Here is a 13,326-nt window from a genome sequence, read left to right on the forward strand (position 1 = left end):
AGGGGTTGACAAGATGATCCACCGGGTGGGAGCACGTTTCTACACCCATGCCTACGAATTTTCACCTAAAATAAGAAACAAACGAAGCTCCTCTGGTTTAGAATATGGTGTAAGAGCAGCCTCCCAGCCAGTCCCCATCTCTGTGAGGCACAAGACACATGTGAGGAGCCAGGGTCGCCAAGAAAAGAGAAGCACTGGCACCCACAACTCGGGCGCAGGGCACTGACTGACTCTCGCCTCTCAATACATAGAGAATAGTTACAGCTTAGCTATGCCTGGGTAATGAGATGTCCTGATCTATATGATCGTGTTTTTAACTAAAGTAACCATCACAAAATAGAAAGCAGCTTTGATGGATTCCCGGAAAGAACACCCGACTGAAGGGCGTAAACGTGACGCGAGCCCATGCGCACCACAGGAGTGTCCGTGGGCGCATCTTCTGCTCCTAGCACAGCAGCCACGCGCGTCCGCACCACAGGAGAGGGCCCGCGGCATCTTCTCCTAGCACAGCAGCCACGCGCGTCCGCACCACAGGAGAGGGCCCGCGGCATCTTCTCCTAGCACAGCAGCCACGCGCGTCCGCACCACAGGAGAGGGCCCGCGGCATCTTCTCCTAGTACAGCACCCACGCGCGTCCGCACCACAGGAGAGGGCCCGTGGGCGCATCTTCTGTTCCTGGCACAGCAGCCACCCGTGTCCACAGTGGAGCGGAGGTTTCCCATCCAAGACCCCCAGTGGGTGCCTGGAACCTCGGAGAGTACCACACCCTATATACACTAGGGGTTTTCCTATGCGTGCTTATTCATGATAAAGTTTCATTTATAAATTAGGCACAGCAAGAGATTAACAATAATAATAAAACAATTATCACAACATATTATAATAAAAAGTTATGTGAATGTGGCCTCTCTCTCAAAGTGTCTTATAGTACCGTACTCACCCTTCTTGTGATCTGTCAATCTGATAATTGAGATGACTACTATGTGACTAACATGGGGGAGGGTACACAGAGTGGGTACGCAGGAGAAAGGGAGGATTCGTATCCCAGGCAGGATGGGGAGGGTACACAGCGTGGGTACGCAGGATAAAGGGAGGATTCGTATCCCAGGCAGGATGGGGAGGGTATACACCGTGGGTACACAGGAGAAAGGGAGGATTCATATCCCAGGCAGGATGGGGAGGGTACACAGCGTGGGTACGCAGGAGAAAGGGAGGATTCATATCCCAGGCAGGATGGGGAGGGTACACAGCGTGGGTATGCAGGACAAAGGGAGGATTCATATCCCAGGCAGGATGGGGAGGGTACACAGCGTGGGTACGCAGGACAAAGGGAGGATTCATATCCCAGGCAGGATGGGGAGGGTACACAGCGTGGGTACGCAGAACAAAGGGAGGATTCATATCCCAGGAAGGATGGGGAGGGTACACAGCGTGGGTACGCAGGAGAAAGGGAGGATTCGTATCCCAGGCAGGATGGGGAGGGTACACAGCGTGGGTACGCAGGAGAAAGGGAGGATTCGTATCCCAGGCAGGATGGGGAGGGTACACAGCGTGGGTATGCAGGAGAAAGGGAGGATTCATATCCCAGGCAGGATGGGGAGGGTACACAGCGTGGGTACGCAGGACAAAGGGAGGATTCATATCCCAGGCAGGATGGGGAGGGTATACACCGTGGGTACGCAGGATAAAGGGAGGATTCATATCCCAGGCAGGATGGGGAGGGTATACACCGTGGGTACGCAGGATAAAGGGAGGATTCATATCCCAGGCAGCATGGGGGAGGGTATACACCGTGGGTACGCAGGATAAAGGGAGGATTCATATCCCAGGCAGGATGGGGAGGGTATACACCGTGGGTACGCAGGAGAAAGGGAGGATTCATATCCCAGGCAGGATGGAGCAGGACAACACGAGATTTCATCACGCCACTCTGAAGAGTGGGCAATTTAAAACTTACAAATTGTTTATTTCTGGAATTTTCCATTTGATATTTTTGGACCATGGTTGACCCAGGTAACTCAAACCACAGAAAGCAAAACTGCCTATAAGGAGGCACTAGTGTATTAGCTCTTTGTCAAACTACATCATGAGACAGAAACCGTTACGATTTAATCTGGTCTGTCAAGAGTTCACCTAAAGCACTAGCAATAGTCAAAAAGACTACAGGACAAATGGATTTGCGACCACCACTATCAATAATGAACCTCGCCCAATTGTAAAGATTCTACCTTAAGATGCTAGCCAGTTATTTTTAAATTTGTTTATTTAATCTTTATCTTGTTCTGTCTTTTGTGATGAACATAGTGTACTAGCCAATAGTGTAAGTATATAGTTTATAAATAAGTAAACATTCATATATATTTTACTTAGAGGGAGAGAGAATGTGTGTGTGTGCATTCAAATGTTCAGCATCTCTGGGACAAAGGAGCTGGAGAGGGCAGTTTCAGAATCGCCAGCATGTGGTGGTATTTAAAGCTATGGCACTGGGAAAGGTCACCAAGGAGAGTGGGAAGACAGAGGAGGGGACGAAGGATTCATCCCTAGGATAATCAGAAAGTAGGGGAGGAACCAGAACCAGCATTGAAAATGAAAAGGGAGCAGCCAGTGAGGTATGGAGAAGTAGAAGTGTGTTGTGTCTGAAACCCACAGGAAGAAAGTGTTTCCAGGAGAGGGAGTGATTAGCAGAGAGGATGCCTCATGAGGAGTGAGGAAAGGCAACTGGATTCGGCATCACAGAGGTGGTTAGGAATCTTGGAAAATGTTTCTGTGGAGAGGTTAGGCATGAAAATCAGACTGAAGAGAAATGGGAGGTAAGGAGGCAAAGACAGTATGACTACGGCTCCTTCAAAGAGCTTCGTTCTACACAGAATGGGGGACACAGAAATGAGGCAGTAGCTATAGAGATGCATGAAGTCAATGGAGGGTTTGTTTGGTTTTTAAGACAGGAGATGGGTTTGTGTGATGTTGGAAATGATCTAGCAGAGGAGAAGAATTCTGAGATGGGAGGGGTCGATGGGGACAACAGCAGGGGCAACATTCTTAAGAAGCTGAGAGAGGACAGGCTCCAGCTTGAGTGCAAGATAGAGGGGGGCCTTAGAGGCATGAGCTGTCCATCCATTTTAACAGGAGGCAGCTCTGAGCCTGTGTGGACAGACTCGGGATTAGGCAAGTTAGGCTGGACATGAAGAGAAGAAGTTGTTTCGCTAGACTCCCAGACACCCATGGACACCTCTGCCTAGAAATCTTGTTGCCCAAGGAGCACTTCTCTCCCTGGCCTCTGGCTTTACTCCTCTTACAGAAGCATCTCTATTTTCCCAGGCACCAAGGCTCCAAATCACAGCTCTCCCTGGCTTCTGTCCTCACTGCCCTGTCACTCAGCGGCAGCATCCTACAGCTGTGTCCCTTCTCTCTATCCCCTATTCTTCGTCCCCATGGCATGAATGTCCCTTAGATCCTCACCGTCTCTTATTTGGATTGCTGCAGTAACCTTCCAAGATTCCCCTGGCTTTCTGTCCCTCCCTGCCTCCACTCTTTCCATTCTACCATCAGATGCACCTTTCTAAACTCTTTTTCTGATTGCTTCACTCCCTGGCTCAAAAACCTCCTTGCCTTGCCTTCCTGCACTCCTCTCAGTTTCTCTGACTCAATATTCAGGCTTTAGCCTCCTTTTATGTATCTTTTTCATCCTTTCTCATGCTCTCTCAAGAGCCTATTTTTTTCCTGCTTCTCCTATAAATCTCTTCTGATTATTTCTTCTCCAGTTATCACATTCATTTCATCATTCAACCAACCCTCTGGCTTTTTCTCAGTGCCTCCTGCATATGAAACAGGGCATGGTGAGATGAGGGATGTATGGGAAGCAAGTGCCAGGATCACAGGCCACATCAGAATCCTCTGAGCTGAGCTCAGCCCACCTCTTTCCTCTTCTCAGTCCCCAATCCATGTCATCCCCAAATGCTGCTCATTTTCCCTCTTAAATATTTCTCTAACCCATTGCTGTTTCTCTATCTAGGACCTGCATGTTCTCAATATCTCATAGGCAACACATTCAAAAGCCCCCAGATTGGTCTTTCTGCCTCTAATTCTGCTCCCTCCAGTAAAGTCAGAGAGATCTTTCTAGAATACACATATGACCTGGACACTTCCCGAGTAAATCCTCCAATGGCAGCATGTCACCTAGAGATAAAGTTGAGGCTCCTTAGCAACATATCCAAGGTTGCTGCAGAGGAACAGCAGTAAGCTGTTACAAAAGGAATTAAATGTTCCTAGTCTCTCAAGAACCCAGGCACTAAAATACTTCGAAGTTTGCCAGTTGTCTGGATTGTTTCTTCTAAAAATCTCAGCAAGTTTTCAAAACAACCAAATACAGTATATATAATACATACATACATACATATATACACACACATGCATACACACACATATATATTATCCAGTGTATTTCTTAAATAATTTATCTTTTAGCTGGTATTATGAAAGTACAATAGCTAGACATCCATGTCATATAGTTAATTTTCTTTAGACATGAAGAACTTTATGAAGTACTACAGAGCTTAAGAAATTTGTTCCTTGGACCCTATAATCATTTTTTTTTTTTTGCCATCTTGTTAAAATTGATCACAGATGGTACAAAGGTCACTTGGAGAGCAGGCTGTCCCCAAAGTCCCCAAATGCCAAATTAACGAAACTTTACTATATAAAATAACAATAAGAAAGAAAATATACAATTGGTCAGAAGTGATTATTTTCTCTGGTGTAAATTGGGACTTTAAAATTTATTTTTTAATGCTATACAAAGGACAAACAGTTCAATGCAAAAATAGGCAAAGAATATAGATGTTCTCAGAAGAAGGAATCCAAATGACCACAGGCATAAGACAGCATGCTTAGTCTTACTAATAAAACCAAGTTAAAATGACTATTTTTTTTTTGCTTACCAGATTTGCAAAAATGAAAAGGATCAATGATAAATAATCCATGTTAGCAAAGATGTAGGATGCTTCCAACGTTGGAAGCGACATGCATAGGTATGATCTTTTGGGAAAGTAATTTGGCAGTATCTATTAAAGTTTTAAATATGCAAGTTCTTTGAGTCGGCTATTGTACTTTTGCAAGTCTATCCTTCAGAAATATTGGCCATGTGTACAAAGAATGATATTCACTGAGCACTATTTGCCATAGAAAAATTAGCAATAACTTCTATGTTCACCAGTAGGGGTAGGGCTAATCAATACTGGTGTCTTCAAACAAATACAGCCTGGGAAGCTGTAAAAGAAATGAGGTTGCTCTGCTATCATGTTAGAGAGATGTTCTTGATCTAACTACAGTTAAAAACAACACATAGCACTATTCAAATTGTATTGATATTTGTTTTTTATTTTGTTAAGATAGGCTCTTGGTCTGCCACCCAGGCTGCAGTGCAGTGACACAATCATAGCTCACTGCAGCCTCGAACTCCTGGACTCAGATGATCCTCCCGCCTTAGACTCCCGAGTAGCTGGGACTACAGGTGCTACCAACCAACACAGTGAGACAGAGTCTCACTATGTTGCCCAAACTAGTATTGAACTCCTGGCCTGAAGTGATCCTCCCACCTCGGCCTCCCAAAGTGCTGGGATTACAGATGTGAGCCACTGCACCCAGCCTATTTTTTTAAAAAGATATATTTATTCATATGTAAACCTACAGTCTACTTTCAAAAGTTATCTTTTGAAAACATGTCAGTTACTCCTATGCTCAAAGCCCTCCACTGGCTTCCTTTCTCATCAGATTCGGGATCAGGGTCCTCCCTGGTTTTGAGTTCCCTCTGCTACTGCTCTGCCCTTGCTCTCCCTCCCTGCCTCTCTCAGCTCTCATCCTTCTGGCCTTCCTTCCAGTACCTTGGGGTTTTCCTATTTGTTGTTCTCTTTGCCTGAAACTCTCTTCCCCCAGGTATCTCCATAGCTTGCTTCTTGCTGTCCTTTGCGTCTCTGCCCAAATGACACTTTGTAATGAGGCCTTCCCTGACCACAGTCTACACTTTGGGGGAGTATGCTCCTCATCCCTCACCCCTCACCTTGGCCTGGCACTTTCCATTCCATTTCCCTGCAGCCCTGCTCTCCATATCCCTGTCGCCCTCTGCTACATGATAGTAGTATCTTTCCTCGTTTATTGGTTGGTTGTCTACCTTCTTCCTCTAAAATTGTAAACTCTGTGAGGGCTGAGATGTTTGCTTGTTTCTTTATTGCTAGATTCCTGATATCTAGAATGGTACCTGGCACACAATTGGTGCTCAATAAATATTTATTGAGTGAATATATAAAATTTCCTTTTTATATGTGCATAAAAACAGTTGTGGAAAAATCACACAGCAAACTGTAACAGTGATTACTGCTGGGGAGTTGGATTGGGGAGCTGTGGAGAGAACTTTCATCCTTACTGTATACATTTCTGTGCCATTTGAAACAGGCACTACTTTCATAATTGAAAACTAAATTTAAAATATTTAAAAAGATAAACATAATGGTTCCATCTCTCCCCCCAGGAGAGATGGAAGTGACTCCATTTTTTTTTTTTGAGCTCTTTTCTGCAGATACTGAAAATCATTTCTAAAAGGAACTATCCTAAGCTTGTCTCCACTGTACCATCCAGAGCTCAGAAAACATCAGCAAGCCTGGTCTTTATGAAGTCCTAACACCATCAAATAGACCAGGACTAGAAGACAGACACACACACACACACACACACACACACACACACACACACACACACAGCCTTGCCTATGCCACATGCTTCCTGCTGGATAAAAAGCCTTTCTAATTAACACACCTGACACTTCTTTACACCTACTTCCTCCCTCAGCAGCAAGAGGGAATGTCACTGGTAACTCCTTGAGCCGTTTTCTCTGCATGGTAAAATCTTCAACATTGCTGTCAGACCTGGACCTGATTTGATGCCGTGAGGGCTACAAAATTCATCCAGCGTTTGGGAGCTCCTGAGACAAGACACATTGGCTCCCCTAGAAACAAATCAAACCTAATTTAGCATGACAAGCATCTCAGGGACACATTCACACACCACCACAGCTACACAAACCCTCTACTGAGTGTCTTTCTTTTTTTTTTGAGACGGAGTCTTGTTCTGTCGCCCACGCTGGAGTGCAGTGGCACGATCTCGGCTCACTGCAGCCTCCAACTCCCTGGTTCAAGGGATTCTCCTGCCTCAGCCTCCCGAATAGCTGGGAGTATAGGGACGCGCCACCACGCCCAGCTAATTTTTTGTATTTTTTAGTAGAGGCGGGGTTTCACCATGCTGGCCAGGATGGTCTCGATCTCCCGATGTCGTGATCTGCCCGCCTTGGCCTCCCAAAGTGCTGGGATTACAGGTGTGAGCCATCATGCCTGGCCCCGAGTGTCTTTCGTAGGCTGTTGTGGTCATGAAGCCCCTGTTAAGTAACTCCTGCTCCTTATCCTTGGGCCTTTACTCCCCAGGAACATACCCATGGTAGTATTAGTGATACCCTCACTGGGAGCCAGTCCATGGGGCCCTTGACACTAGGTTTTCTTGACTTTTTAACTGGCCACAAAGACTCCCTGGCCCGTCCGTGAGGCCTCACCCCAACAGGATAGCAGACGGGGGAGGGGTGCAGTGTAACCCTGAGAGGCCAGGAGGGCCCTGACAGTTTCTGCAACTCATCCTGGAAAGTAGGGCAGCCACAGCCAACTCTCCCCACTATTTTAATACGGAAACTGGAACTCTTAGAATTTTAAATGAGAACAGATCAACCAGCTGGGCTGTTTTTACTTTTTTCCACTTTGTTTCTTTTTAAGAGAATCAGCTGGAATGAAAGTCAAGACTATCTGGAAACCAGCCTCTTGTAGACAGTTACACTTGATTTTGCACTTGATTTTCACTAAGTTTTGGTAAAGCAACAAATTTGAGCTGTGGGCCTAAGGCTGACAATTCTCTGGAACAAGTGCCCCTGGATTCAGCTTTGCTTACTTAGAAATACAAATGGGATTCTTACTCCTTAGCTAAGCTTGGGCCTCATGATTCTACTGATACTTAGGAAAAGGACATCAGTTTATCCTGGAGAAATCTAATTACTGAAATTCACCCTGCTTGGGACCAGAGCACAGGCTTTGGAATCAGAACATCAGTGTGATCTTGAGCAAGAGAACTTAACACTCTAAGCTTCAGCTGTTAAATATAGGTAATAATACCTACCTGGGAAGGTTGCTGTTAGGATTAATTGAGATAATGCAGACATGAGACTTACTGTTATGCTTGTGACAGATAAGAACTCAATAAATCATTATGATTATCACTATAAAGTGAGACCCCAATTTTTCCCATCTAAGACTTTTCAGATAAAATCTCCTATAATTGCCCAGAAGAGTCCCTTGTGGCAAATCTCTAAACTGACCATCCTAGAACCTCGTGTCCTGGACCCTCTTGCTAGCTTTATCAGAGAGACAGAACTGATATTGCTCAAGTGCCAGGTCTCAAATTTAATTCTGAAACACCACCACCAACACAACCCATACAATGGAACTGACACTATTAGGAGCCCTGGGCTGAGGCTCTGGGTCTCATAAGGCAGCCAAGCAGCCCCCTAGCTTTGCCTCTGCACAGAACTATGGACAGGAGCTTATTCATTGCCATAGCTGGTCAAGCCAGAGGGAGACCATAAGAGTAGCTTTGATGACAGAGTGTGGAGAAGGCTCGAGGGTACCTTACCCCTGCAGTCCTGCCCCAGCCAGGGAAGACCACTGTCCCTCAGACCTGTAAAGGGCAACATCCCCTCTTCTCATCAACCTTGCCACTTCTTTCCTGTTCCTCAAGTCAACCAACATTTTAGTGCCCACCACAAGCCAGATACTATGCCAGGCGCTGAGGACAGGGAGATGAATGAGATCAGTCTCACTCCAGGGAGCTCTGGGCCTAGCAGGGACGACAGACACAAACGCAACAGTTACTGAAACAGAAGGACTGCCCGGAGTGTTCTCTAAAGTGAGCCCTGAGAAGGGAGGATGGGCCAGACTTGCCTTCGGTTACCCTGAGTGTTTATGGAGCCCAAGGCTGTTCTGTTAGCAAGAATGTCCCAGGCCACTCACCACATTGGTTTTCTGCATGACCCTGGCCCACTCCACAGGACTCTGCCTGGCGTTCAGATGTTCTGGGAGGCTTTTTAGCCACGTCGAGGTTCATGCCTGAGAGCTGGAGGTGAAACTGCTCCCTGTGGACGGCCTTTCTGAGCGTGCGGATGGCTTTACGGAGCCGCTTCTCGGTTCGCTTTACGATGCAGCTCAGGTCACAAGAAGCTACAGAAACAAGAGGGACAGCAGTGCGGGAGGAGATCAGGCTGCAGCGTGTGACAATGGCCAGATCAACTGCAGGCCCTACCAACACCCCGAGCTCCCTGTGGACCGAATGGGGAGAAACCTGGAGGGGGCACCTAGCAGGCTGGGCAGCATTTGATTCAAACAGAAATTTGTGGATCAAAATGGTAGCTTTGGGTTTTTATGAAGCAGAGAAAACCATCAGGTTCCAAACCAATTCAGTTTAGTTTCGGGGTGAAAAAAAACAGGAGATACTTCAGTGTTTGCATTATTTTTCCCCCAAGAATGATAAAAAGTGAAAGGCAAAGAAATAAGGAGCAAGCTGTGAGAAGCCTGGCAATACAGACTGTTTTCAAACCAACCTGTCACCTCCTTTTGGTTAGTTTCAAGCTCAAACTCAACAGTGATAAACATTTCCTTAGGGGTGCTTGGTCGGCCAGGGGCTCCTGGGACTTGCTTGCCAGAGCTGCATGTAAGGTTTACGTAGCGGAAGCTCTCTTTTACTGAGCTGTGCTTCTCTGTATGAAGAAACAAAATTATCGGAAGCCAAATCCTGGCAAAGCACTCAGCTGAACATTTGCTAGAGCTCAGTAAACATTTCATTAAAACAACTCTCAAGGGCCTAAGTGATTCTCTCCAGATGCCAAGACACTGCAAGCCCTTAACTCGGAGCACAACGACATTTTAATGTTGAAGAGCTAGCATTGCCTCCTATATAACTTTACAATTTAGCTCTTGAAAATTCTTTTCATGAATAAATGGGAGATGTTTCCGACTGACTAGCCACATATGTGGAAGACAAGAACCAGGGACTGTCTTGCATTCCTTACTGACGGTTTGCTAACGTGTGCTTACATTCTCACAGTTGGTTTGCGTAAAGCTGGATGTGCCGAGCAGGGGCTGAGGCTTCAAATAAGGAATGAGCACAAGAGTGGAAAGGAAACCAACTACTGCTTTCAGGCAAACTGACCTTGGAGTCATTCTAACCTGAAAGGAAAGCTGGAACACCCGTCAGCAGTGATGTCTCATTTTTAAATAACCAGGAGCAATAAATGGTACAAAAGCATCAACAGAACCAAACAATATCATGAAGGCATCTAGGATGAGAGTGGAAGTGTTGCATGACAGGGCTTTGCACATCCTTCTTCCTGACTTGGCTGTCTCCCCTCTCACCATGGTTTCCAGTGAATCTGTTAACCCTCACCAAAGAGCAGGTCCACATATCATCCGCTCCATGAATTTGTCTCTATTTCAGAATCTTTACTGAAATGAAGTATTACCTGTATCAGATTCTTCTTTAACATTACAAGGACATTCAAGCCATAGGTCAACAGGGGCCACAGGAAGGAGGCAAATTTATTTCTTCTCTACATTTTTCCCCTAAAGATTTATCTTACTTTTTCAAAAGGGTAACTTCAAATCTTAAACTGAACAGATTCTCATTTTAAATCTTTTTCCCTTTCGATGTTTCCATATATATTTTTTTAACTTTTCATTTTGAAATAAGTAGATTTATAGAAAAGTTGCTAAGATAGTATAGAGTTCCCACATAACCTTCACTCATTCTCCCCTAACGTTAACATCATACATTTATCAAAACTAAGACATTAACACTAGTACAATCCCATTAAGTAAACTATAGGCCAAGTCTATTTTTATCATTGTATTTATTTCATTTTTTTGAGATAGGGTCTCGCTCTGTCACCCAGGCTGGAGTGCAGTGGTGTCAACACAGCTCACTGCAGCCTCAACCTCCTGGGCTCAAGTGATCCGCCCGCCTTGGCCTCCTGAGTAGCTGGGACTACAGGCACAAACCACTAGGCCCGGCTAATTTTTTTATAGTTTTTGTAGAGATGGGGTTTTGTCATGTTGCCCAGGCCGCTCCTGAACTCCTGAACTCAAGCAATCTGCCTGCCTTGGCCTCCCAAAGTGCTGAGATTACAGGTATGAGGCACCACGACTGGTTCAAATCTATTTTTAAGCAATGGCCCCTCCCTCCACACCTGAGGTTTAAAAGTATAAATGCTCACTATGGTTAATTTGGCAAATGCAGAAAAAAAATTAAAATTACCCATGCCTCCCACCCAGATGTAACCACTACTAACGATATGGTGAGTTTTCTTTTTGTTTCTTCTACCACAGTTTTTCTTACACAATTTGGATTGTATTAGATATACAAAATGTTTCTCTCCTGCTTTACATCTCAGCATTATAACAAGACCATTTTCCTGTGTCATTAAACATTCTTTGAAAACATAGAATTAATAGCTGCATAATATTCCATCAAATGGAGGTACCAAGTTTCTTAAAATTACTTACTTAAAATAGGCAGTCAAAAGTGACTAGAGTGAGCTTTAGGTTTATTTGTCTGTGTGATTTGAGAGTAGATTGGGAAAAGAAGCCTCCCTAATACATGAATCCTGATCCTTTTTATTTTTAATTTCCAAAAGAATTCTATAAAATAATACTGGAAATGTGTGCTGGGAAAGAAAAAGGAATGTTAGATTCTGCTCTTCTCAATAAGGCCAGTTCTACTTGGATGGTATTTGCTTTGCTGAAGCCAATGGGGTCACCGCTTCCAAAAACTAGACCCAGCAGGAAGGCTGGATATTAGATCTTTGTTCATCAAAGTTATCCTTTCTGAGCCAAACCTTTTTTCATTTCTTTGGCTTATATTTCAAGCAAAATCTGAGATCTAGAAAATTTAACCCAATATGATCACAAATTGCTAATTCATCTGAAGCCCTTATTGACTTCTGTGAACTCGTGGGTTTCCCCAGAGCCTCACCAACTATACCATGCAAAGGAAGCCCCAAAGTGTGACCCCAGAACTACACAAGCATGCTAGGTTATGCTCTTCTTCCTCTTGGGATGAGTCCCTGGAAGTTCTGGATGGTTCAATTCCATCTGCAGTGTGCTTGGATCGGCTGGACAGCCCCTGGCCCCCATGGACCTCCAGCTTGGCTGGCTGCAGGCCCCTTCCCACATGCAGGCAAGTTCCCTACACCAACCATCTGATTCCATACCTGGTAGTGATGGTCGCAGACCCTCGGGAAACAGCTCAGCCTTTTTCAAACTACACTTGCCTTCATTTAGCTTAAAGGTTACACTTGTCCTGATGGTGGCGACATCTTCAGAAAGAAACAAGTGAGAGATGTTACCTTCAGAGGCAAAGGAATGGAGACACCAGATGGGAAGCAGCAAGCTGTCCATTGGCGGCTCCCACCACACACAGCACACCCTGAGACCCTCTCCTACCCTGAGGCTAAGAGTGGCTTGGATCATGGAGTGCCCATTGCCCTGGACTGGGGCCACCAGGAGCCTCCTAAAATTGCAGTTACCCCCTCATGTGAGAGGCAAATCCAGTGTTCAAATATAACAGAGGCCAGCCTGGCGAACATGGTGAAACCCCATCTCTACTAAAAATACAAAAATTAGCCGGGCATGGTGGCACAAGCCTGTAATCCCAGCTACTCGGGAGGCTGAGGCAGGAGAATTGCTTGAACCCAGGAGGCAGAGGTTGCAGTGAGCTGAGATTGCACCACTGCACTCTAGCCTAGGCAACAGAGTGAATGAGACTCCATTTCAAAAAAAACAAAAAATTATCTATCTCTATCTATCTATCTATCTATCTATCTATCTATCTATCTACCTACCTACCTACCTATCTATCTAAAACTGAGGGTCAAAAATAGCCTCCACGGTGAAATAGAACATGAAGTCATTTTTGTGCCTTCCTGAGAAAAAAGGCCAGAATCCCCCAGTTCAAATCTGGATAAGCCCGTTTGGCGAAATGGTGAAGGGCAGATTTTCCTAAACAAGCCCGTCGTGGGAGGACAGGGCTGACGGAGTTGTTGTTCCAGACACAGACAGCACTCACTAAACATGGCTAGGCTCTGAGGTCTGAGAGGGAGTGAGGGTCCCACTTCGAGGGCCCGATGTGCAAAACTCTGTTCTCCTCCCAGGGTCAGTCAGTCTTAACCATACGGTAGGTTCTGGAGTCAAT

At 45.4% G+C, this 13,326-nt stretch overlaps 1 protein-coding gene across 10 annotated transcripts in view; it reads right to left on the reverse strand.

Moving 5' to 3' along the window:
• The window catches only part of SCUBE2 (signal peptide, CUB domain and EGF like domain containing 2), a 106,691-nt gene that overhangs the window by 20,098 nt on the left and 73,267 nt on the right, over positions 1-13,326 (reverse strand). For 8 of the 10 annotated variants that reach the window (XM_063710639.1, XM_063710640.1, XM_063710642.1 and 5 more), the window contains 3 exons: positions 12,347-12,451; positions 9,683-9,838; positions 9,096-9,302 (listed from right to left, as the gene is read on the reverse strand). In XM_063710639.1, the coding sequence (XP_063566709.1) occupies positions 9,096-9,302; positions 9,683-9,838; positions 12,347-12,451 (468 nt within the window). The remainder of the gene's footprint in view (positions 1-9,095; positions 9,303-9,682; positions 9,839-12,346; positions 12,452-13,326) is intronic. The other 2 variants (XM_055355416.2, XM_055355417.2) reach the window with 2 other exon arrangements.

This window comes from Gorilla gorilla, chromosome 9, assembly GCF_029281585.2.
Source record: "Gorilla gorilla gorilla isolate KB3781 chromosome 9, NHGRI_mGorGor1-v2.1_pri, whole genome shotgun sequence".
Classification (NCBI taxonomy): Eukaryota; Metazoa; Chordata; class Mammalia; order Primates; family Hominidae; genus Gorilla; species Gorilla gorilla.